The 26,959-nt window shown below is 39.9% G+C and overlaps 1 protein-coding gene across 3 annotated transcripts in view; it reads left to right on the forward strand.

Annotated features, from left to right (window-relative positions):
* EPC2 (enhancer of polycomb 2) overlaps positions 1-26,959 on the forward strand; it is a 159,804-nt gene that overhangs the window by 102,227 nt on the left and 30,618 nt on the right. For 2 of the 3 annotated variants that reach the window (XM_073305426.1, XM_073305428.2), the window contains exons 2-6: positions 2,600-2,759; positions 14,596-14,741; positions 20,451-20,657; positions 23,301-23,449; positions 23,743-23,875. In XM_073305426.1, the coding sequence (XP_073161527.1) occupies positions 2,600-2,759; positions 14,596-14,741; positions 20,451-20,657; positions 23,301-23,449; positions 23,743-23,875 (795 nt within the window). Of the gene's footprint in view, positions 1-2,598; positions 2,760-14,595; positions 14,742-20,450; positions 20,658-23,300; positions 23,450-23,742; positions 23,876-26,959 lie in introns of all 3 variants that reach the window. The other variant, XM_073305427.1, reaches the window with a different exon arrangement.

Raw genomic sequence — 26,959 nt, forward strand, 5'->3', positions numbered from 1 at the left:
AACCTAATAAAGGGATAGTGTAATTCATACTTCCTGTGACTTGGGTTTGGTTATTCTGTCTCCAGTAGGGTAAGAGTACAAAGTATAAAGCTGGGGTTGGCAACCTGCAGCATGCGTGCTGATTTTTTTACTGGCACATTCCTGCCAGCCGGCATCCTGGCCGCCGCCCCTGCTCAGCGCGCTGCCGGCCTGGGTGAATGGAACCTCAAGCCTGCAGCGGGCTGAGTGGGGCTGGCGGCCAGGTCCCCGGCTGGCAGGAGCTGCTGGTCTGGGGTTCTGTCTGCCGCTGTAGTGTATTAAATTTCTCCCTGTAGGAATGTGCTACTTGCCGAGCACCAGGACTGGCAGCCGTAAGTAGTACACCGTAAGTAGCACATTCCTATGGGAAAAATTTAATACACTACACCAGGGTAGGGAAGGCTGTGCCTCCCCGAACAGCTGGCCCACTTCCCGCCTCCTGACTGCCCCCCTCATAACCCCTGACCCATCCAACCCCCCCTCTCCCCCCCCCACACTCCCTGTCCCCCTCAGAACCCTACACCCATCCAGCCCACCCTGCTCCTTGTTCTCCTGACTGCCCTCTCCCAGGACCCCCTCCATCGGCCCCCCCATCCAAGCCCCCCTGCTCCCTGTCCCCTGACTGCCCCGACATCTATCCACACCCCCAACCCTTAACAGGCCCCCCTGGACTCCCACGCCTATCGAACCAGCAGCCATAAGCAGGACACCGTAAGTAGTACATTCCTGTGGGGAGCAATTTAATACACTACACCCAGCCCTGCAGAGCCTGCTGACGGTCTGGAGTTCTTAAAATATGTTCTCTCACCCCTTATTCAAAAATTACACTACAATTAGCTTAAAAACTAGAAAACTTAAAAACTTTGTATATTACAGTAATCCTTAAAATTAAAATAATAAATACGTAGGTTTGATGAAACAAAGTAGTTGTACTTACGTGCCTGTGCTTAATTTGTGTTTTCGATGATTTACCTTCTAAAAAAACTCGCATGTGTCTCACCCCCAGAAAGGGCATCTCGCACCCCTAGGGGGTGCATGCACCCCAGGTTAAGAACCACTGCACTAAATTGATAAGATCTGAGTTTTAATTTAATTTTAAATGAAGCTTCTTAAACATTTTAAAAACCTTGTTTACTTTACATACAACAATAGTTTAGTTACATAATATAGACTTATAGAGAAAGACCTTCTAAGAACGTTAAAATGTATTACTGGCACGCAAAACCTTAAATCAGAGTGAATAAATGAAGACTCAGCACACCACTTCTGAAAGGTTGCTGACCCTTGGTATAAAGGAACACTGTTGCATATTTGAGTAATTGGAGTTCCACAAATATTCTCTGTGTTCTTCTGTGGGGAAATATGTGCCTGTTACTTTTGCCTATTATAGTATTCTTTAAAAAAAAAACAAACCACAAAATGGAAGCAGGTAACAAATGAACATAAGAATGGCCATACTGGGTCAGACCAGTGGTCCATCTAGCCCAGTAACCTGTCTTCCAACAGTGGCCAATGCCAGATGCTTCAAAGCGAATGAACAGAGCAGGGCAATTATCAAATTATCCATCCCCCTGTCGTCTAGTCCCAGTATCTAGCAGTCAGAGTCTTAGGGACAGCAAGAGCATGGGATTGGATCCCTGACTGGCTAATAACCATTGATGGACCTACTCCATGAACTTATCTAATTCTTTTTAGAACCCACTTATAGTTTTGGCCTGCACAAACTCCCCTGGCAACGTTCCACAGGTTAACTGTGTGTTGTGTGAAGAAGTACTCCCTTCTGTTTGTTTTAAACCTGCTGCCTATTAATTTCATTAGGTGACCCCTAGTTCTTGTGTTATGAGAAAGGAAGTGTTATTTACCCTTATTCACTTTCTCCATACCATTCATGAGTTTATAGACATGTCATATATCCACTTAGTCCTGTCTTTTCCAAGCGTAATGGTCCCAGTCTTTTAAATCTTTCCTTATATGGAAGCTGTTCCATACCCTTAATCATTTTTTGTTGTCTTCTTTCCATTCTGAAAACTGGCTGGTGGAACAATGTTCAATAAAAACATGGTATTTTTTTGTGTTTGGGAGTGGATCAAGTTAGTTCAGGATCTTGATTTGAACCGTGGGCTTCCCATTCTATAAGGAATTAATGTGCATACATTGCTAATTTTGAGCCATGACACTTTCTATACCCCTTTTAGATTATTTTGTTTAACTTGCAACACCTGCTGTCTGTTTTTCTCATTTTAAAAAAAGGGTAGTGAGTATGCTTAGAAGATGTTTTCCTCTCTCTAGAGTCCCCTATATCATTTATGGAAGCTTGAGATATTTTTCCTTATTTGGAACCTGTCAACAGCTGAATTTGCCTATGACTTGGTGGTAAATGCAGAGGACTCTTTTTCTCCCATTACTGTACCCTGCTGGCCTGGAAGCAAAAAACAAAACACCAACAACAATTTTACTAGGATCTTCTCCATGACACTGAAGAACACTACTGCTAGGAAAATGGGCTAACTTTATCCTTTTTTTATATTTTAAAAAAATAAATGCTGTCATCTAAATAAATTCTAAATTTTTCCTCTTTCAGGAACACCATTTACAACGAGCTATTTCGGCACAGCAAGTCTTTAGAGAAAAGAAAGAGAGCATGGTTATCCCAGTTCCTGAGGCAGAGAGCAATGTCAACTATTACAATCGCCTGTACAAAGGAGAGTTTAAACAACCAAAGCAGTTCATTCACATTCAGCGTAAGTTCATGGATATGTTGTTCTGTCTTCCTTTAAGTTAACTTGGGAATGTTCTTAATGATTGCAGAGGCAAAATTATAAAAGTATTTGTGGGGTAGGTGGAAGGATCCCCAAAAAACCTGGTAAGAGTTAAAGTAGCTAAGTCCTTGTTTCTCCTTTGAAGTAGCCTGGAGGATTTGGGGATTGAGGGAGAGAGGAAGGTATTATTTGCATGGCTGGCTTGTGGATTCCCATAGTGACTTTTTGTATGTGATTAAGATAGCCAGTAACCAGAGGACAAATCCTACTAGTTATCTGTTTTGTTGATCACACCATCATAGAATCCATTTGATTTCCTAACTCTGAGGTGGAATAACTGAAGGAGCCATACTAAAAGTTGTCTGTGATGATTGTTTTTTGTCATCAGTTTTTGATGCTCTGGTTCCTGTTGCCTGTTATCTGTACTCGCAGATCACTTTAGCATGAAGACAGATTAAATAGGAGAATATCTATAGTAGAAATCACTGTATCTGGTCAAAAGAACGGGCTCTTCACTGTAGTGTATGTGAAGTTCCAACTTGCAGAAATATTCTGGGCTACAGGTAATTTTGGTGAATTTGTGTAGGTTTTGCAAAAATGTAGAATTGCATATTTATTATTGCAAAGACTTTTCAATTTGTCATACCTGAGACTTCCCTGATTTGGATGGGATTGACTACCTGTGTGGTAATAGGTGCATTTTAGGGGGAGACAAACATAAGGTCACTGTTTGCTTTGTTTTTGAATAGTCATGTTCTCTGAGGTATTTAGGTTGACAGCTTGTAGACTGGACTCGTCCTACTTGTCTGATTATTGTAAACTCTTTGGGCATAGACCATCTTTAGGTTCTGTGTTTGTACCACACTTAGTACAGTGGGGTGCTAGTCTGTGACTGGGGCTCCTTTTCACTACCACAGTACAAATAAATCAAAATAATAAAACTTTGTGGTAAGACACTGGGTCTAGTTATTGGTGGAATTTATCAATGTTTTTCTGGGAAGGCGTGAAACCAAGCACTTTTCAAATGGTTGATTGTTAAGCCCATACTCAAGAAATCCTCTCTTGCCGCTGACCTCCTTGCTGGTTGTCAGCCTGACCCTCTTTATTTTATTTTTTAAATTTTTTGTAAGGATTATTGGCAAAGTTACGTTGAAGTGTCTTGGATAATACAGAAGTCCTCTGATCCCCTTGACTTCTTTTGTTAGGTTTGTTTGATACATACTATGTTGATTTTATTGTTCTGCATCCTGTGCCAGATATAGATCCTCTATTGATTCTCTGTGTTCTTTGAAGATGTTTCAACATCCATGAATCTATTATTTACAAGGTGCCATTGAGCTGTCTATGAATATAGATGGAGATAGACTTATTTGAATGTGTCTGGTTTTTTTTCTCATGGGGAGAACCCAAAGAGTACTATTAGTTAGTTTTTGAATTGTCATCTGCATGCTGCTGATGCTGTCCTCTATTTCTGTTTCATTGCACCTGGGTGGTGTATTTTCTTGTCTTTCCTAGTATATTTCCAAAATTGGGAGTTGTATGAAGATGAGTTGGCTGAAGCCCCCTTTTGGATAAGACGGAGATGATGCTAATAGTGTGAGGAAGCAGCCAAAGGAAATAGTATCAATAAAACTCTTTTGGTTTAAATGAAAATAAAAAATTCACATGCCTAACCAAAATAGTTACATTGGTACAAAAACTGTTCATAGACCATCCTTAGTTGCCAAGGGGCTGCTGCTCAGTTCCATATAGTTTACACTGTCAGCAAGCAGTTCACAGAAAAATGAACTTTGATTCTCTTTTGTGATTTGTTACATGTACCGACATTAACCAATTAATCTTTTTATTTTAAGTAGATATCCATTCATATTACAGTTGCTCTTATGATAGTGAATTGTGGTTTCATAAATCTTGGGCTGTGACTTAGTTTGGAAAGGATGAACAAACTAAGGTCATGTCTATGCTGTAGGCACCGTAGCTACACCTCTGTAATCCTGTAGTGTCGATGCAGACTACAGCATGAAAGGTTTTTTTTTTGTTGCTGTTGGAACTCTACCTCCCTGAGCAACAGCAGCTTATCGACAGAAGCATTCTTCTGTTGACCTAGCTGCATCTATAGTGGAGGTTAGGTCGACGTAGCTATATAGTTCAGTGGTGTGGATTTTTCACACCCCTGAGTGCTATAGTTATGTCGGTTGACTCAAGTTTTAAGTGTACACCAGGCCTAAAAGTAAAAGAGAATCAGTGGTAAAAAACTACGTTAATGCAGAGTTCATGTTGTTTGGTAGTATGTTGTCTCCTTGCAGAATGCTGAGTTGAGCAAAACTCAAACTTTTGAAAGCTAGGCAGTGCACCAAGATGCCCTGTTAATACAGTTTTATTCTGCCAATGCCCCAGCTGCTGTAATGTGCCACCTCCTTTTACAAAGTATTCTGTCACCTGCTGGATTCCACATAACACTATTAAAGCACAAACAGGAGAAGAAGGAGGGGGGAAAAAAGATTGCCAATGCCACTTTTCCTTTGCTCCTTTTGGAGCTTGCAGTAGCCAGTGGGAATTATGTGCATATGCTACAGGTGCAGTCAGTGTGTTAGGTTTACCAGCATTAAATGGGAGAGGTAGTAATTGGGCCTGCTTGCTAAAGGTGTGTTTGTGAGATGAGGACATGTGTGGATTGCTTTGAGGTGTATAGGATTATAATATGAAGAGATCTAGGTTTCCTTTTGTGTGTGAGCAAAGGGAACAGCTGCATGTGTACCTTCAGGATCCAGCATGCATCATTTCAGTGCAGAGTTATGCACATTTTTATAATTAGTAGGGCACAGGGGTTTTATTACAAAGGGTTTTGTCCATCGTGAGCTGGGGTATGAGAGCAGCCTGAGCATTTATTATCTGCAAGCACTTCAGGTAAAATGAGTGTGGTCAGTAACAGGTGGTGTTGACCTGAATGGTGCTGACAGTAGTTAGCTCTGCTTGGTAGAGGTGTGTTTGCGAGATCTGTGGATTACTTTGAGGTGTGTGACAGAGCTGGGGTTGAGATATGAGGAGTTCTACGTTTTGTACCGTCTCATGTATGAGGAAAGGAAATAGGTGTATTTCAGTATGCAGTATTCATAATTTCTGTACAGCACTGTGGAGATTGCCAGTGGTGGGGCTTTTTTTACAAAGGATTATTGTCAGTAGTGAGGTGAAATATGAACGAATTCTAATGCTTTAATGATGGTTAAGTGAACATGTAGGTTGAGATGGTATCCTGTGAGTAACAGGACATCTACCTTTGAGGTAAGAGGTGTTATTCCTAGATTGCAGAGAGAGAGAGACGCGCGCACGCACGCTTTCCTTGAGCTAGTATGCTAAAAATATCAGTATAGCACTGGAGTAGCATGAGTGGTGGCTTGTGCTAGTTGCCAGAGTACAAACACCCTGGACTCCATGGGGTGTATACTTGGGAGGATAGCTCAAATCACTGCCTGTGCTGCCCTAGCTACGCTGCTGTTTTTTAGCGTGCTAGTTCGAGCAGAGCTAGCATGGGTACATCTCTGTTAGCTGGGAGTCACACCTCCCAGCCCAAATGTAGATGTATCCTCAGGGTAAAGGAGTTGTAAAAGGTTGCAAGGTGACTCTTAAAATACCATATGTATAAACTTTTTCTGTGCATTTTTGGCTAGTATGTGAGTGTATTCCAGGATCCAAATCTTGTAGTGAGAGAGGCTAATGTGAGTATGTACACATTGAATGAAGTGTTGCTCAAGGAGGATAAAGAGAAGGTGGGTGGGAAACCTTTCTTTTTCCTTTTTGTCCTCTAATAGTGTTAGATGGAATCTTGTGGGTGAGAGTGAGTAGGTTGTAGAAGGAGGTGAAGAGATGGTACATTTCAGCACCTTGGGGGTTGGCAGAGTAAAGGGTATGTGTTAATGAGGCATATTGGAACATTGCTGAAAGAAGACAGTTAAGGCAACCGTAACTTTCCATTTCCTGATTTTTCAGAAGTTTGAGCTTTGTGCAACTCCGCCTTCTGCAGTGGGAAGATGTACCACCAAGCAATCTTAACCTTGCACTAACATACTTTTTTGCCATTGAATTTATTATTTTTTTTTAGATATGTTGTTTTTCGGAGTTAGTAATCATTTAGGCAGATGTACATATAATGTCTTGCAATTAGCAAACTCAGCCAGTGCCACCCCTCTCTCCCCCTTGCGCACAAGCCCCCCACTCACTTTGCTTTCACACCTCCCCAGACATGCCACTGACCTATTCACCTTGTTCTTCCTCCAATCTGGCCTCATCTCCACTACTGTACTCACACCTCCCCCCAACAAGTAGGGGACAAATCTTAAAATCTTCATTCCCTGGTATACAAACGTTTCTGTTGCCATTTTTCTCTTATACCTCCCCTCCTGTAACCAACTCACGTATAGTACCTGGAGTGAAAGACAACTGTATTACAGAGGAGTAGTGTTCCTGGTTTTGTTTCACAGTGGTTGGAGGGTGGAGTTTGTTGCAGGGTTGGCATGGGTTTCCATTCCAAAGTTCTGACCGTTAGACCCCTGTCTAATAGATGTATCCCATCTCTGAGAAACACTGAGGTTTCAGAGCTTGTAATGTTTCTGTGCCATACAGTACATCGTTTCCAGTCAGCCATGAACCCTACAATTTTCCAATTAATGTTCTTCCAATACTTACTAATAGCTTTCATGCAGTGTTGGGGTGCACTGGCAGAGCTGTGAGGTGCAGGGGGGTTTGGTGCACAGGCAAGGCTGAGGGTGCCATGCCTCCCTCACCTGAGCCCTACCCTCCATCTCCATTAACCACCCTCTTTTTGCTGCAGCCCCAAACTCCTTTCCTCTAGTTCCCCTAATATCTCTCCCTTCCCAAGAATATTTTCCCCACAAATACTTAGATTATTTTCCTCCCAAAATGAAATTGCCACCCCAGACTCTCATTTAGGCTTGGACTATACTAGAAAATTAAGCCTGCTTAATTATGTTGCTCAGGGGTGTGAAAAATCCACATCCCTGAGTGACGTAGTTAAGTTGACCTAACCCCAGTGTAGACAGTGCTAGGTTGACAGAAGAATTATTCCATCAACCTAGCTACTGTCTCTCTCTAGGAGGTGGATTGCCTACTTGTTGGTGATGGGGGACTTCAACTATCCTGACATCTGTTGGGAAAACTATACAGCAGGGCACAGATTATCCAAAAAGTTCTTGGAACATATTGGAGACATCTTTTTATTACAGAAGGTGACTAGGGGAGAGGCTTTTCTGGATTTGATTCTGACAACAGGGAGGAACTAGTTGAGAATCTGAAGGTAGAAGGCGCTTGGATGAAAGTGATCATGCAATGATAGCGTTCATGACTCTAAGGAATGATAGGAGAGAAAATAGCAGAATAAAGAAAATGGACTTCAAGAAGGCAGACTTGAACAAAGTCGGAGAACTGGTAGGTAAGATCCCGTGGGAAGTAAATTTAAGGGAAAAAAGAGTTCAGGAGAGTTGGTAGTTTTTTAAAAGAGACATTATTAGGGGCACAGGAGCAAACTATCCCAGTGTGTAGGAAAGATAGGAAAAATGATAAGAGACCACCCTGGCTTAATCAGGAGATCTTCAATTACCTGAAACTCAAAGAAGAGTCATACAAAAAATGGAAACTAGGTCAAAATATGAAGGATGAATATAAAAAACCAACACAAGTATGTAGGGTTAAAATTAGAAAGGCCAAGGCACAAAACCACATTAAACTAGCTAGGAATATAAAAGGTAACAAGAAAGCATTTTACAAATACGTGAGAAGCAAGAGGAAGACCAAGGAGAGCTTAGGCCCATTACTCAATGAGGAGGGAAAGACAGTAACAGAAAACACCATAATGGCTAAAGTGTCATGAAAAAAGGTAGCAGTCATTGGATGACTACATAGTGAACATGGTTAATAGGATAGGATCTGAGGCTGAAATGGGGAAAGAATAAGTTAGATGCCTTCAGGTCAGCAGACCATGAAGAAATACATCCTAGAATACTTAAGGAACTGGCTGAAGCGATCCTTGAACCATTAGAAATAATTTTGAGAAGGGGAGGGATCCCGAAGGATTGGAAAAGGCAAATATAGTACTTATCTATAAAAAGGGGAATAAGGACAACCTAGGTAATTATAGACCAGTCAGCTTAACTTTGGTACCTGGAAAGATAATGGATCAAACAATTAATTTGTAAGCACTTACAAGAAAATAAGGTAATTAACAGTCAACATGGATTTGTCAAGAACAAATCATGTCAAACCAAGCTAATATCCTTCTTTGACAGGGTAATGAGCATTGTGGATGGGGGGAAGCAGTGGATGTGATGTATCTTGAATTTAGTGAGGCTTTTGACACTGTCTCTCACATGACCTTGTCATTAAAAAAAAAAAAGAAAACACTAGAGAAATATAGCTTCGATGAACCTACTGTAAGGTAGGTGCACAACTGGCTGGAAAAGAGTAGTCAGAGTAGTTATCAATAATTCACAATTGAGCAGGAAAGGTATATCAAGTTGGGGTCCTGCATGGATCTGTCAGGGGTCCGTATCTTTGTAAATGATTTGGATAATGGCATAGAGAGTACGCTTATAAAGTTGGTGGACAAATCCAAGCTGGGAGGGGTTGCAGGCATGCTGGAGGACAGGATTAGAATTTCAAAATGATCTTGACAAACTGGAGAAAAAGTCTGAATAAAATAGGATGAAGTTCAATAAGGACAAAAGCAAAGTACTACACTTGGGAAGGAATAATCAGTTGCACAAATACACGTTGGGAAATGATTGCCTACGAAAGAAAACTGCAGAAAGGGATCTGGGGGTTGTAGTGGATCACAAACTAAATGAATCAACAATCTAATACTGTTGCAAAAAAAGTGAACATCATCCTGCATGTATTAGCAAGAGTGTAAGAATGCACAAGAAGTGCTTTTTTCGCTCTACTTCACGCTGATAAGGCCTCAACTGGAGTATTGTGTCCAGTTCTGGGCACCACACTTTCAGAAAGATGTGAACAAATTGGAGAAAGTCTAGAGAAGAGCAACAAAAATGATTAAAGATCAAGAAAACATGACCTGCAAGGAAAGACTGAAAAAACTGGGTTTGTTTAGTCTGGAGAAGAGAAGACTGAGTTGGGGGCATAAGTCTTCAAGTACATAAAAGGATGTTATAAAGAGGAGGGTGATAAATTGTTCTCCTTAACCACTGAGGTCAGGACAAAAAGTAATGGGCTTAAGTTGCAGCAAGGGAGATTTAGGTTAGACATTAGGAAAGACTTCCTAACTGTAAGGGTAGTTGAGCACTGGAACAAATTACCTAGGGAAGTTGTGGAATCTTTGTCATTGGAGGTTTTTAAGAACAATTTAGACAAACACCTGTCAGTGAAGGTCTAGATAATACTTAACTCTGCCTTGGTGCTGGAGACTGGACTAGATGACAAATTGAGTTTCCTTCCAGTTCTATATTTCTCTGATTCTATGAACAACCTTGAATAAAACGCAACAGATTGACACCTATTTGACTCATATCACATCACATAGTTTGATCTCTCCTTGGCGAGGGAGGGAGGTGGCCCCTAGAAACTTTTTTTAAAATGGCAGGTGATGGTGGGGTTCATCTCTCCGGAACCCCTAGCACCAATGATTGTTTCCCTGCACCCTTCTGAGGCATACCAGATTTCAAAGAAATCTGACTAAGCATGTTGATGTTAGAGGATTTAGAAATCTTAAACTTTAAAAGATGATATGATGTAATCTTAACTGTAGTGGCACTCTTGCACCACTATTATGTCTTTGTTTAGATATTAATGTTTTGAACAGTAAAGATGTAGAAAGGAACACAGTCTTAATAGAATTCTTTGGTTTGGAATCAATATTCTAAAAAAAGTGGATAATCTAATTTGTATATTATGTAAAACATTAATCTATTAAAATTAAAAGGCAAGGGTTTTTACTAAATTTCAGCCCCTGTGGCTTACTGTATTAAGTATAATCCATTACTTACAGTACAATAAAAGTAAGTTCCCTTTTGTTAATTTCTGAATTGTTGGTGTGAGAAAAGGTAGTAGTATCCTGGTACGGTAGCATTTCTTTCCCAGCAACCCTTGTTTATTTTTAAAATAAAATAGAGGCATTTCAAAATTAGATTCTAACTGAACCCACAAAATTTTAAATCCATTGCAATTAATCTATTACAAAAAACCCTATTAATGTGATTAAGACCATGTTAAGGCATATTTTTAGATCCCCCCTCATTGAGTGTAGTGAATAAATCCGTATTTTCTTCTTTCTTGCAAGTACAGTACTCCTTCCCCAAATTTAAAAATAAATGAAACATTTAGACTAGGGCTGTCAAGTGATTAAAAAATTAATTGAACTGTTAAAGAATAATAGAATATAATTTATTTAAATATTTTTGGATGTTTTCTACATTTTCAAATATATTGATTTCAGTAACCACACAGAATACAAAGTGTACAGTGCTCATTTTATATTATTTTTATTACAAATATTTGCACAGTAAAAAACAAAAGAAATAGTTTTTCAATTAATCTAATACAAGCACTCTAGAGCAATCTCTTTATCATGAAAGTTGAACTTATAAATGTAGAATTATGTACAAAAACATAACTGTACTCAAAAATAAAACAGTGTAAAACTTTAGAGCCTACAAGTCCATTCAGTCCTACTTGTTCATCCAATCACTCAGACAAATAAGTTTGCAAGAGATAATGTTGCCTGCTTCTTGTTTACAATGTCATCTGAAAGTGATAACAGGTGTGGCCCTATTGTAGCCAGCGTTGCAAGATATTTACGTGCCAGATGCACTAAAGATTCGTATGTGCCTTCATGCTTCAACCACCCTTCTAGAGGACATGTGTCCATGCCTCTGATGGCTTCTGCTCGATAATGATCCAAATCAGTGTGAACCAATGGATATTCATTTTCATCATCTGAGTAAGATGCCATTAGCAGAAGATAAATTTTCTTTTCTAGTGATCCAGTTCTGTAGGTTCCGCATCAGAGAGTTGCTCTTTTAAGACTTCTGAAAGCGTGCTCCACACGTCATCCCACTCAGATTTTGGAAGGCACTTCAGATTCTTAAACACTGGGTTGAGTGCTGTAGCTATCTTTAGAAATCTCACATTGATATCTTCTTCGTGTTTTGTGAAATCTGCAGTGAAAGTGTTCTTAAAACGAACATGTGCTTGGTCATCATCCAAGATTGCTATAACATGAAATATATGGCAGAATGTGGGTAAAACAGAGCAGGAGACATACAATTCTCCCCCAAGGAGTTCAGTCACAAATGTAACTAACACATTTTTTTTTAATGAGCGTCGTCAGCATGGAATCATGTCCTCTGGAATGGTGGCCAAAGCATGAATGGGCATACGAATGTTTATACCTTTTAATGTCCGCTACAAAAGTGCCATGCAAACGCCTGTTCTCACTTTCAGGTGACACTGCATATAAGAAGGGGGCAGCATTATGTTCTGTAAATGTAAACAAACTTATTTGTCTTAGCGATTGGTTGCACAAGAAGTAGGACTGAATGGACTTGTAGGCTATAAAGTTTTACATTATGTTTTTTGAGTGCAGTTATGTAATCTACGTTTGTAAGTTGCACTTCCACGATAGAGACTGCATTTCAGTACTTACATGTAGTGAATTGAAAAATGGTCTTTGTTTATCATTTTTACAGTGCAGATATTTGTAATAATAAAGTGAGCACTGTGTTGTAATAGAAATCAATATATTTGAAAATGTAGGAAAAAAATCCAAAATATTTAATAAATTTCAATTGGTATTTTATTGTTTAACAATGTGATTAAAAGTGTGCTTAATCATGATTAATTTTTTTAATCTTGATTAATTTTTTTGAGTTAATCACATGAGTTGACTGCGATTAATCGCAGTCCTAATTTAGACCTGAGCATTATCAGCCCCAACCATTCAAAATGTATGCATCAGCCCCCCCCCTCCCCCCCCCCCAAGAAATGGGGTCTTAAAAATCATAAGGTTATAAAATTTTTATTCTTTTTCTTTGCTTTCTGATGTCTGAACCATTAGGGTTTGTGTTTTAAGGCTTTTTCTGAATCCATGAGGGCTACACACTTCTTTAATGAGAGTTGAGTCTCATGTAAACATGAGTCTCCAGCGGTTAGGTATTTAAGGGAAAACATAAAATAACACAGCACTCATGATAAAATTTCTGGAGTTGGCAACACTGAAAACATGGCGTTTTTTTCCTCCAACAACTCTAGACCCAGCTAATTCACAGTAAAAATTTCCTACACATCTTTTACAATTTCTTCAAAAACTGTAATATATATTTAAAATAATGAAATCTTGGTAACATGAAGTCTCACTACTGCAACTCTAAACAGGGGAAAGACTGCTGGCTTTTTATTTAAACTGTTTTTATTTTGGTGTGGATGAACGAAGGTGCAAGTTTGCAAGATTTTATAAATACAATTTTCCACAATATTTTACAAATTCATGGTTCAGTTTTCATCTTTTCAATCTATGGACTTTAATTGAGAAGCTAGGACCCAGTGTTGTGAACTGTAACATTCTCACAAGTCTTTTTTTCTAAGTAATAAATTGTATTGATTATCAGATTTCCGTTTAAATAAAATCTTACATAAACTTTTGACACACACTGTGGAGCTATTTTTAATACAATTTCAGTGATTCAGTACTTGATAATGTTTATTATCTATGTATTTATAGCACAGCACCTATATTCAATTCTGAATTAAATACTAAAGTTTTTGTTGCCCTAAGGTAAATAAATAAAACATCTTCACTGGTTTTACTGCAGTAATCATGAAAATTAAATGATTTGGGGGTTGAAAGACTCCTTATGCCATTTTCAACTTTTTAGGTTCCTAGCTTGAAACATTCACTAATTGAATGTTAGCACTAATTGGATGTTCTTGCCATTGTTAGGACTTCAGTAATCTATCTGAAATGAATTGGCATTGCTGCATTATCTACCTGATACTTGTCCTGTCCAGATTACATTTTAACTGACAGAGACAAAGATTTAATATTCGTGGAAGCTGAAGTTATGCTCTAAATTCTAGAGAAACAATTTCCAGGTCAAAGCTGGGGCGTGTCATCAGGGCAGTATGGTTGGGGACGGAAGGGGAAAAGAGACTTGGCCGCTTTTTCATTCTTCCTGTGCTGTACCTGTTTTGGGCATTAATAGTGCCTTAATTTCCATTGGTGTTGATCGAGCACTTTTATAAACACAATACAAATTAAAAAAAAAAAATTAAAAACCCACAATATATTACATACGCTAATGATCTAAGTTATCTCAATTTAGCTGCCACTTTAAATTTTTTTGTTTTTGTGCGTTGGAGGGAGAGAAGTTAAGTTGGCCTGGGTAAAATGTTAACCCTGATTTTTAGTGAGAATTTTAAATTAGATTTTTTTTTAAACTAAATCTTACGGTGACTGATATATAAAGTGACTCAATCTCTTTATAATTCAGCATCTGATATTAATATAACTTGGCTCTGACCTTTTCCCCTTTGCTGAATACATACTAAAGAAAAGTAGGTTTTAATTTAAATTAAATATATCAGAATATTGGAAAACATTACCATGAACGGATGTGAAACTTACAAATTTAAGACATAAGAGGTCATCTAGTTTGAAAGGTGTTAATTTGCAGCTAAAAATGGTGCTTTGTTTTGTTTTTCTGAAACGTTACTGTAATACCTTAATTTGGAATCCTTAACATAAATAAGTGACTTCTGTAACTAAAAGCAGCTTTTATATATGTTTCTGTTTCAGCCTTCAATCTGGACAATGAACAACCAGATTACGATATGGACTCTGAAGATGAGACATTATTAAACAGACTCAATCGGAAGATGGAAATCAAGCCGCTGCAGTTTGAAATTATGATTGACAGGCTTGAAAAAGCTAGTTCTAATCAGGTATTTCACTCTTTTTAAAGAAATAATTCTCTCTTGTTTTACTGATAATCATTCTCATCAATGTTTTGATTTTGTTTCACTTCTATTTAATCTTTTACATATTTTTCTTAACCCTTGAGTATCATTACTTTGCATCCCACTAATTATTTGAAAAACACAACCCCAGATGCATTGTGTGGTTTCATAAAACCACTGTACTCCTCTTTATCTTATTAGTCAGTCAGAGTCGCTAAATGTTTAATTACCTAGAATGAAAACGGTAAGTGAAATAGTGTTTTTGTTTTTTTTATTGTCCTCGTTGAATTCTAAAATTTAGTGCAATAGAAGAGGACAGCTATCATCCTGTTTTGTCAATATCAGTGTTAAAGAGATATCAACTTTAGTAGGCTGACAGTTTTTTGCATGAACATCCTGATTTTCCTTAGCTTTCCATTTCTTTGGTCCAGTTTCGGATTTAGCGTGCGGGTGGTGTTGGTGGCCAATGATACACAGGAGGTCAGACCTAAAGCTTCTGGTGGTCCCTTTTGTCTTTAAATTCTATAACTTTGGGGAAAAAATCTGACATTTTTAATTTGTATTGTAATTTAAAAAGAAAACCAAAAAGCCTGAAACAAGCTAAACTCAGGATTTTTCTTTGTTGTGACAGGCTGATCTTTAGTAGCTTTAGTTTACTTTCCAAACTTAGTTCCTGTTCCTGCGAATTGGGTAACACTCTGTTTCCATTGACTTCAGTGGAAATCCTAGAACTTCATTTGGAGTTGAGTGCTCAGTAACTTGGTGGTGCACATCCCTCTTGCAGAACCAGCTCTTAGTTTGGATTCTAATTTGAGCTGTGTCTTTTATAAAAATCCCTTAATGATTTACTATTTTAATGTTTTACCCTAAATATGCAAAAAGTGTATTAGAAATTTCTTAAATAGTTTCTCTATATTACGCTACAATTATGAAAGGTAATTCTGAGGGCACTTTTAACCTCTTTTGGTTCAAATTTTAGCAATAATAAACTGTAATCTGATGGGGAGTGTCAAGTAAATAAACTAATCTGTTACTAAGATACATTTTTCTCTTTCTTTTTTTTCTTTTTTTTTTAAATCTCACATCTTGCAGGTTGTAGATACAGATTACTTTTCTTTTTGTAGGGAGTGTAAGATGATGTGAAGACTCACTAATCAGGAAAGGAAAAATAAAAATCCCAGTGACTGGTCACTTCACTTTCCTTTTTTCAGGCATGCTTCTTTTCAAAAAATAAAACTCAAGAACAAATCAACTCAAACTACTGGGTAATAACCACCTGTTACCTTTTACATTTCAACCAGTTGTGTGGGGAAGGACATGCATTTCCTCTTGATTCCCGCTTTTGCACCAGCTTCTGCTTTTGTTTTATAACTCTGACTAGATCAGGGGTCTCAAACTCGAATCACCAGGAGGGCCACATGAGGACTCGTACGTTGGCCCAAGGGCCGCATCGGTCCCCCGCTGTCTCTGCCCCCCACTCTACCCCCTCCTCTGCCCCGTAGGGTGCAGCGGGGGCTCAGGGCAGGGAGTTGGGGTGCAGGAGGTAGTGCGGGGTGCAGCAGGGGGCTCAGGGTAGGGAGTTAGGGAGCGGCAGGGGGCTCAGGGCAGGGCGTTGGGGTACAGGAGGGAGTGCAGAGTGTGGCAGGGGATTGGGATGCAGGCAGGGGGCTCAAGGCAGGGAGTTGGGGTATAGGAGGGGTTCAGGTTCCGGCCCGGCGCCTCTTACCTTGAGTGGCTCCGGGGTGGCAGGGGCGTGCACCAGGGCCATGGTGGGCTCCCTGGCCGCTGCGCTCCGGGAAGCGGTGGGCACCCTGTCCCTGAGGCCCCCGGGGGAGGAGGAGCAGAGAACTCTGTGAACTGTTCTTCCCTGTGGGTACCTCCTCCGAAGCTCCCATTGGCCACGATTCCCCGTTCTAGCCAATGGGAGCTTCAGGGGAGGTAACCACAGGCTCACTGAGTTCTCTGCTCCCCCTCCCTCTGGGGCTGCAGGGAAGCAGTGCCCTCAGCACCACAGTGTTGGCAAATCCGTGGGCCAGATCGAAAGCCCTGAGGGGCCAGATCCGGCCTGGGGCTGTAGTTTGCCCACCCCTGGCCTGGAGGTAGGCTGGGGTGCGGCGCGCTGTGGCAAGGGTGCTTGGAGGGGATGCTTGGTGGGCCGCAGGGAAGAACCCGGTTGGCTGCCCACGGCCCGTGTGTTTGAGACTCCTGGACTAGATCATCACCCCTCTCATGCCAAAGTGCTTTTACACCTTGTCACAGGGGGCTCCGGCAAACTGGAAGTTGGGTTGCTCTTCGTTTTTTTGCTTAGTTGGGTAGCTCCAGCAAAGGACTGAAGGAAAATTTTGGTTTCTTTTTCTCTTCAGTTAGCAGCTTGTCTTCATTAACCGGTCTCTTTTCTACATTTGCCATGGATAAGATGCTTCAATGAACCCCTTAGCTGGTTAAAGATGAATGACTCTCAGAAAAGGAGACTCAAGAAGTGCTCGTTGTGTGGAGTCGACTGTGTGTACGCTTTCCAGGGAGCAGAATGGCCTACAGTGGTCACATAACCTTTTCCCACCCTTGGGTAGACAGTGGTTAGGATCTCTAGCTAGTGCTGTATCTTGCTGGGAAGCTGAGGCCAGCCACAGTGAGAAACATGGTAGGGAAAGGGCTGAGGAGCCTCTGTATATGTCACAGCTGGATCTGAATACTGTACAGTTCATTCCAACTCAGTAAATTATACGCCTGGGGGCTCTCTTTAGTGCTGCTATTAAGAGACCCTCCCCTTTGCAGGAGAGTGAAAAAGTAAGGAAGTCCAGGGAGAAATTTTCCATAAGTTGAACAAGTATTGAGTTATGATTTTGTTCACAGAACTGGTGCGATGGAAGCACTCTTGTCATCTCCTAAGTGCTTTCCTGACTCTCGGGGGGCTCAATTAGGAGAGCTTCATGCGTCTGTTCTTGGCAACGTGATCAGACAAATTTCTGCCTGTGGAAATTCCCAGAGAATTTTACTGAAAGCCCTTCCAGTGCAGGAGCCCCACAGGACAGTCATCACCAGCAACACCAGTTTCTGGAATTGGGAAAAAGCCCAGGAGACATGGCATAAGCAAGAAAGGGATGCATGTGTCCGTCTCCTTGAGCTCAGAGCCGTGAGACTAGCATTAATGTTGTTCTAAGAGACCGTCTCCAAGCTAGTCAGTTCTTCATTTCAACAAAACTGTGGTGGTCTTGTTTATTATGTGCCAGATGCTCACTAGGAATAGAACTTGAATCAGAGAAGAATGTTCTCTTAGAATAAATGGGGAAGAATCTCAGAGCCTTAAAAATAAGTGTCCTGGAGCCCTCAATTTGCAGGCGATTAATGGAGTTGTAAAGCCTTCAGTCTTGATGATTTTGATTGGAGGGAAAAGAAATGAATCCCCCAAGGACTGTGTTAAAAGTAAAGGGAGATGAAGGAATGTTGATTCTTGTCTCTCTTGCCTGGCCTTACAATTCAAGCTGGTTAACTGATGATCTAATCAACAAGGGCCCACTCTTTTTGGATTTGATGTCTCCAGGGCCGTTTCATTTTACTGCCGAAGGAAAACTACATTGAAAGGATTGGTGTGTGAGAAGCAAACCTTGAAACATCTGGGGCTGTCTCTCAAAGTGAAGCAGACACTTAGATGAGATTAAGAAAGTTGTCTGCCTCCAGGGTCCACAGCTCCACTTGGAATACTCTTTTGGTTTGCACCAATGCTAGAAGATAAAAGGCCAAAGTGGTGCTCTGTTCCCTATGTTCTTGGAGTTTCTTTAACTGGATAAAGGTCTTTCTCTCAGTATGTTGAGAAACAGGGTTTAGTAGTGAGAGAGCTGTGGAGACACACTGAGTGGGTTCGCATCCCTTAGTAGCCAGATTTTTTTCAGAGCAGTTGGAACACGTTTTGGCTAAACAAATAATTGTTACTCCTTGGCCAGTGTAGTGCTTCAAACGAGTATTTATCTCTTGTAAAACACTGGCATTGGTTATTCTTATTTTGGCTCTCAATTAAAATGACCTTTCTGGTGACCCTAATTAGGATGAACTTGAAGTCCTCTCGTGGTGATTCCTCTTTCTGTTTTTCCACAGTGTTAAAGTAACAAATCTCTTGGTTCTCAGCTTTACGTTGAAGTTGAATGCTGAGTTGCACAGGAATCTAGAGATTACGCTCCTTCCCTTTAGGCTTCTGATAATGAAAGAGCTTGGCATTTCCTAGATGCCATTGGGGTCCTGAAATCTTACCTACACAAAGTCAAAGAAGTCAGTGGTTCAAACTCCTTGTTATTCTTGTGTTCTGGCAAAGAAAGAGCAATTTATTTTTCTGTTGGTCCTTGCTAAATGGATTTGAGTATGGATTAAGGAAGCATATATATCAAAGGGCTTTGTGTGTCCTATGGAGGCATTAGGAATTGCTGATTATAATGTGACTGCTTCATGGGGAGTGTCTGAGTTGACGAAATGTGTCACGCAGCTTTTTGGTGCTCTGCATAACTTCATGGACCATTTTGTGGATGCTGGCGCTTCTGCTGATACTTTGGGGTATAGGATTCAGAGTACTGAATCTGAGTGTTAGGAACCACTAGGCAAAAAAATTTTTTTTAGATTGTTGGATCCCTACAAGCAGAAACAAGTTGGATCCCACCTGTAAATTGTTTTTCTATATGGGCTCCCAAAACTCTGGAATCCACCTAAGAATCTTATTTTGTACATAGTTTGTATTGTCGTTTTATTTGGAATGTGGGTCCTGCTGATGAAGTTAAAAGCTGTTCAGTGAGGTTCAGTTGCTAGCTGAAGAGAAGAAAAATGCCAAATGATCCTGTCAGTCAATTTGAGGCGCTATCTGAGAAAGCAAAAGGACAACCCCCCACCACCACCTGTGTCCATATTAATGGAGCCCCTTGTGGAAATATAATTAGCAGGTAGGGCTGGCCAAAAGTCCACTTTCCTGTTACAGTAGAGAGAACAAAATTAAATAACGAATCCTGTTCCCAATGCAGAACTGATATTTTTAAAATATTAATTCATAAAGAAAACCGAAGAAGGAAAAACTGAGTATTTTAGAATTTCTGAAATGCTATTCACAGTAATGGACAGAGTGGCTTTTTGAAAGTTTAATATATATTTGTACATAGATGAAGTACATATACTTTTCTCTGTAGATATTGTATGGGCATGTGAGCAGGTGCGTGTGGCCACTAAGGCTAATATTCATTCGAGGCAGAATGGATGTAAAACTGCTATATTGGTGTTGTGGGAATAATAGTAGTGTAAGGACGGAATTCCTGACTTCCCTTCTTTTTTTTGCCATTGCTCTCCTTGCACTGCTACAGATTATATAGCTAGTACTCGTACGAGTCAGAATAGACAAAACGACTGTGTTAGTGCTAAGTGGCAGTGGTTATTGTCAAGATATCACTTATTTTATAACGTCAAAAAAAATTCCACTGCTGATGTTTATCATGTCCTTTTACTTTAGGATGGATGGTAGGCTTAATACTACTCACATGCCACTGCCACAGAACTCCTTTTGAGGTTGAGTAATCACCTTCATGTTACAGTGCAAATCAAGCCTTTCAATACAAGAGAATTGTTAGCTTTATCTAGAAGCTTTAGAAAGAAGGATGAATGAAGATTGTAAATGACTTTCTCCTTGCTGTTCTTACTGAACTACATCTTTGTGTTTTCTTTCAGCTTGTAACACTTCAGGAAGCTAAATTGCTGCTAAATGAGGATGATTACCTTATTAAAGCTGTCTATGACTACTGGGTGAGAAAACGTAAGAACTGCAGGGGGCCATCCCTTATCCCTCAAATCAAACAAGAAAAAAGAGATGGCTCCACCAACAATGACCCTTATGTTGCCTTTCGGAGGAGAACTGAGAAAATGCAGACTCGAAAGGTAATTTGTGAATATAGGACTGGATCCTGCAGCATGCTAATCACTCTGGTCTCAATCCAGCAAAGTCCAGAGTGCTCAGCACTTTGTAGGATAACCCCATAATATGCCTAAAATTAGTTATCTATCAACTAGTCTCTTTGTACTGCATTCATCGTTGTAGTATCTAACTAATGTCCTGAATAAATTTGAACCTTGTTAAACTGACACAATCAATTTGTAATCTAGCCTGTTTTCTAATAATAAAAGTAGCTAAGGTCATACTCTCCTGCTTTTGTGGTTTTACAGTCCGTTTCCTGTGTAGTACCTGATCATTTTAGTAGAAACGTGTATTTAGCATGCTTATCCATTGTTGTTGGACGCAGCGGTAGAGGGTTATGATGGAACTGGTAACTGAGGTGAAGAAATGAGTATTAAGTCTGCACCTTGTCCTGGTCACAAGTGGGAGGGAAAGGGGTGATGCATCCTCTCAACTGCTTCTTGGATGTGTGTTAGGGTGCGACTCACTGTTGCGGCACTTCCTCCTGGCTGTCCTGGGAATTAGCTCTGCGCCCTCTTCTGATAGTGTCTCACCCACCATCACCTCTGCTCCTGGACCCACATCACTCCCAGGACCGTGGCGTCCTCTTCATGACATTGCCCTCTGACTGTGCCACACTCCGTGTTCTCTCCTTCCAGGGGACCTGCAATCTCCATCCAGCCACTTCCCTCAACTGCAGTCCGTTGTCCCAGGGTCGCTTCCCATGCAGCTCCAGCACCCTCTTCTGCCCTTACCTCAGGGCCTCAGCAGCCAGCCAGGAGCTCTCTCTAGCTCCCCAGTCCCTGCTTGCAGCACTGAATTGTCCCAGGTGCTGGGGCTTCTTCCCCCTGCTAGGAGCCCAGTCTTCTCCCCTCAAGTTCCAGTCAGCTACTCAACTCTGCTCTGCCCTGCAGCCCTTTTTATATGGGCCTGCTAGGCCAAGATTGGCTGCTCCTTGCAGCCCCTCTCTAATTGGCTGCGTCCAGTGCAGCCTCCGTCGGCAGCCCTTTTCTGCCAGTGCGGGGCAGCTGTCCCATCACAGGGTGCCAAACAGCCCAAACAATATCCTATTCGTTCTTGGATGCCAAAGGCTCCAACTGTTCCGAAACATCCGTCTTCCATCAAATTCCATCTTCCTCCAGACAACTTCAGCACTGTAGCTAAGCGTTTTCAATACAAAAATTTATCATGCTTTGAAAATTTAAGGGGCAGTATAAAATAAATTGTGTAAAATGTAATATTAGAGTAGGATACTGTACAGATTGTAGCATTTATTTTCTTATTTAATTAAAAAAAAAACCCCTCCATTTAAAAAAAAAAAAAAAAATTACTCATAGCTGCCACAGAATTACACCTTAAAATGCCTCAGAAAGTAGGATGATTTTATTTCGGTTTTTACCAAAAAAGTTGGTGGTTATTGGATATCTAATATGCTGGTGAATGCCAATAAAAATGAGGCAGGATCAGAGGCTAAAATAGGGAAAGAACAAGTTAAAAATTACTTAGGCCATGTCTACACTGTCCCTTACAGTGGTGAAACTTTCTTCACTCGGGTGTGAAAAAACACACCCCTGAGCGATGCAAGTTTCAGTGCTGTAAAGTGGCAGTGTAGATAGCGCTGGCAGATATTCCCCTCGCAGAGGTGGTTTTATTACAGTTCCAGGAGACCCCTCTCCCAGCGCTGGAGCCGCAACTACACAGCCATATTAAAGCACTGCCGCGGAAGCACTTTAAAGTCAGCTGTATAAGGGTATAGACATACCCTTAGACAAGTTCAATATCTTCAGGTCACCAGGGCCTGTTGAAATACATCCTAGAATACTTAAGGGGCTGTCTGAGGAAATATCTGAGCTATTAGCGATTTATATTAGAAAAGTCATGGAAGATGAGAGCGATTCCAGAGGACTGGATAGGGCAAATGTAGTACCAAAAGGGAAATAAGAACAACCCAGGGAATTACAGACCAGTCAGCTTAACTTCAGTACCTGGAAAGAAAATGGAGCAAATAATTAAGCAATCAATTTGCAAACACTAGAAGATAATAAGGTGATAAGTAGCAGTCATCATGGATTTGTCAAGACTAAATTGTCAATCCAACCTAGTAATGACTTTATATCTGATTTGTACCACAATTGACTTGAACCTGTTTGTGGGAGACAGAGGAACAACACAATACAGATCAGCTGTTCGAGTTGCTAATCACTAGCTTAGGTTGGTTATAGCTGGAACTATAAAGTCCTCCGTTTTCCATATTTTGATATCAACCTTAAATATAGTAAAACTCATGACTTGCAGAATCTAGGTAAGCAAAATATTTTTGGGCCAAATCCTCAGCTCTTTTATACAAATTTCCATTGACTTCATTGGAGCTTTATGGAAGAAAAAATTAGCTTAGGATTTGACTTTACAGAGATGTTGCTCTTCCTTTCTTGTAATCATACTTTACGGTTTGGTGCACTGAATAGTTTATTCTTGTGAAAGGTTTATGCTAGGATTCACATGGTCAGATTCTGCTTTCTGACCACAGGCCTACAATGTATAATATTTTGCTAAACCGACACAATTTACATCTTCCAGATTTTGCTTTTGATTTATACTCTTATTAACATTCCATCTGTTTTCAATAGAATCGAAAGAATGATGAAGCCTCTTATGAGAAAATGTTGAAATTAAGAAGAGAGTTTAGCAGAGCCATAACGATTTTGGAGATGATTAAGAGAAGAGAGAAAACAAAACGGGAGTTGTTGCATTTAACTTTAGAAGTTGTGGAAAAAAGGTAAAGTTACTATCCAACATTAACTATGAGAGCCCCGCTTTGAATATGTATAAAATACTGCATTAAATAAAGGGGTTTTGTTCTATCTCAAATGCATAGTAACACATTTTGTAAATTAAGCTACTGCTCCTGTATGTATACATGACTTTTGAACTTTTTTGCTTAGTTGAAGGCTTAAATCTCACTGTAAACTTCATAAAACTGAAAATTGTATTTGTTGTACAGTTTTTTTTTTTTTTAATAATATGATGTTCCCATTAATATGTATAAAGATCCCCTTTTATAACTTTCAGGTACCACTTGGGTGATTATGGAGGTGAAATCCTTAATGAAGTCAAGCTTAATAGACCTGACAAAGAGATGAGCACCACTCCAGCAACTCTTCATAATGGAAACCACCACAAAGTTCAAGAATGTAAAGTTAAGGTAAACTTGTTTTTGTCCACATTGAGACATCTTGTTGCTTTGAACAGCTCTTATAGTTGGGTTGGCTAGTCAATCTAATGTGCAGAATAGGTGCTTGCATTGGGAAAGAGAGTAAAAGACTGTCCCTAGCCTGAAAAGTTTATAGTCTAACGTGGTTCAGATGTCTAGGTATCAGTGACACCTGACATCACAGTTTTTTCTTTAAATAAGAATAATATAGTATTCTTCGTTCCTATCTTTCTCACTACACTCTCTTTTAGTTGTAAGGAGATACATATGTAAACATTTAAATGTGAATTTAAGGGCCTATATCACATACTGAAAAAAGAAAAGGAGTACTTGTGGCACCTTAGAGACTAACCAATTTATTTGAGCATGAGCTTTCGTGAGCTACAGCTCACTTCATCGGATGCATACCGTGGAAACTGCAGCAGACTTTATATATACAAAGTCTCTCTCTATATATATTTATATATATAGTGTATATATAAAGTCTGCTGAAGTTTCCACGGTATGCATCCGATGAAGTGAGCTGTAGCTCACGAAAGCTCATGCTCAAATAAATTGGTTAGTCTCTAAGGTGCCACAAGTACTCCTTTTCTTTTTGCGAATACAGACTAACACGGCTGTTACTCTGAAACCTATCACATACTGAGACATACAGTGAACTACTTTTCTCTTGCGTTCCTTTGGGGAGTAGAGCTTTGAACATTTTTCAGCAGCACAGATACCGATAGCTGTGGACAGAATCATTCCACAACACAAAGATGAGAATATTAGGGAAATGTAGGGTGTCAGTAAAAGGCAATGAAAGAGCTACAGAATTCTAGGGGTTGACATAAACTAGGGATTATGCATCAGAGATCAAGGCCTATTAACATTTCCAGGCAGATAGCTAGCTCAAGAATACAAGCTTTACTATTTATTTTGTATAATGTCAATGCTTAGTAAAAACTGAGCAACCAACATTTTCAGGAAATTCTTTGGGTTGTGTGTCAGTAGTCTGACATTATTGAGAGCTGTGCACTATTGATATCAACTAGCAGTGATTCTGATTTCCTCCCTCTGTTGACAGTGTAATAGTATCAGAAACTGTGTGCTGTTAGTGGAAAACAATGCAGACAAGGTGTGAGCCTTTTAATTCTACGTAGGCACCACAGACTACTAGGAGGGAGAGACCTGGAAGACTTAATGCTATTCTGTTTGTCATGTGCACGTTAATTATTTTGACAGGCTGAGATTGGGAGAGCTGTGGGCTGCCAAATTTTGTGAAGTGTTATCCTTCGCAGAAGAGTGTTGTTCCTTAACTTCCTTCTGTCTATGCTGAACCACAGTTGGTCTAGTTTTATTTTTATACCTACTGACCTTGGGAGTGTTTGTAACATCGGAAAAGTAGGGTTAAAAGAATCATCCATAGCTAGAAATTTTGGACACCTTCAAACTAGTCACACTGCACAGTTTTTTGTAAACTCAAGCACTGGATGATAAAATTAATCTTCTGGAGACTTCTCTATTTAAATCATCAGTGGGAGACGCTCCACCAAAGAAATGCTCTCTAACAAATAAACATTTGAAAACTCCTGGTCCAGATACATCAGAAGAGAAGAAACATATCAAGAGTTCAGGTGTAATCTAGCCAGATCATCAAATCAGAATTCCCTACGATGTAGTGGAATTAGATCCAAACATCCATCCTCCATTGATCATTTTTTTTACCTAGTGCTTACCTTTATCCTTTCCTTTTTCTTAGTGCTTCCTGAAAAACACATTCTCGGAGCTCAAAAAACAAGGAAAAAAAATCCTGTAGAGAGATCTTGCTCTCCATTGTATTGGACTGCTCAAAATAGATGGATAAAAATTAGGTATTCAGAACCCCCCAAAAGATTGTAGCATAATTATTTGAATATTCCGTTAGAGGATAGTTTTGACCTTTTGTGCAAAATAAAGTAAAATACTTAGTACTGAAGGACTTAAAGTAAACAGTTCCTCAGGGCTACACCATGAATAGAATGAGAGATTCAGGTATTCCTGCACAATGTTGTCTTACTACTTCAAGAAAAGAGCGCTATCCTTGTTTCCAGATGAGAAAAAAATTAAGGTTTTTTTTTTCTCCTTGTCTTGTGTCAAATGCTGATTGGTGCTGAGCATCTATAACTCGAACTTAAATTGAAATGGCAATTAGGTCAGTATGCTCAATAGTATGTACTGTAGGTTTTGAATGGTTTGTCTAGTCTAGTTTTAAACTTACTATGTGATGGGACTTCCACCATTGGGAGTCTGTTCCAAAACCTAATGGATCTCATCAAGAGGTGAAACAATTCCTAAATAATTTGTCCCTTCTTGATGCTCACAACCTTCAAATAATTGTATATGGTTATGTCTTTACCTCTTCCCACTTAACCAAGCTATACAATTCTCAGTTCTCTTGGGGACCGTCCTTGCATGAAGCACACCATTGTAATGCAGGAGAGGATGAGGCTGTTAATATTTCCTGGTAATCCAGAAGTCCTTCTGGTCCAAAATCATTGTTAATGATTGTGAAGCACAGAATTAAATACAGTGAAGTATAAAGATCAGTATAAAAAAGCAGGGAAGACAATGAGGAGTTCTATTGCCTATGTGCCTGATTTAAAAAAAACAAAACAAAAAAACAATCATTGTAACAGGAGCAACTCTGAATTTCTGAAACTGTGGTTGGCCTCTATGAGGAGCCTTGGTCAAAGCCGGGGAAAGAAAAGAGGTAAAACGGAGGAAGGAAATGGGAATTCCTTTTTGCTTTATTGTTTCCACTTGGGACAAAGCAGAATCAGAACTGTGCACTGAATGTTATTTGGACAGATGGTTCTCCTTTTGCTGAGCTCTGAGAGGAAATGACACATCAAAAAGAAAAAAATTTAAGCAGTGGCAGACATCAGAATCTACACATTTAAAATATAGTAGAATACAACATCTGTTTTCAGGGGTTTTTTTAAGTGCGGAGAGGAGACTAATGGGAGTGGATTGCTGCCACCATTTAACTGTTTTTTCTGTTAAAGAAATGCCTGTCAGAGAGATCCTGCTTTTTTAAAAGTATATAGGTCATGG

Source organism: Lepidochelys kempii, chromosome 11 (genome assembly GCF_965140285.1).
Source record: "Lepidochelys kempii isolate rLepKem1 chromosome 11, rLepKem1.hap1, whole genome shotgun sequence".
In the NCBI taxonomy this organism is placed as follows: domain Eukaryota; kingdom Metazoa; phylum Chordata; order Testudines; family Cheloniidae; genus Lepidochelys; species Lepidochelys kempii.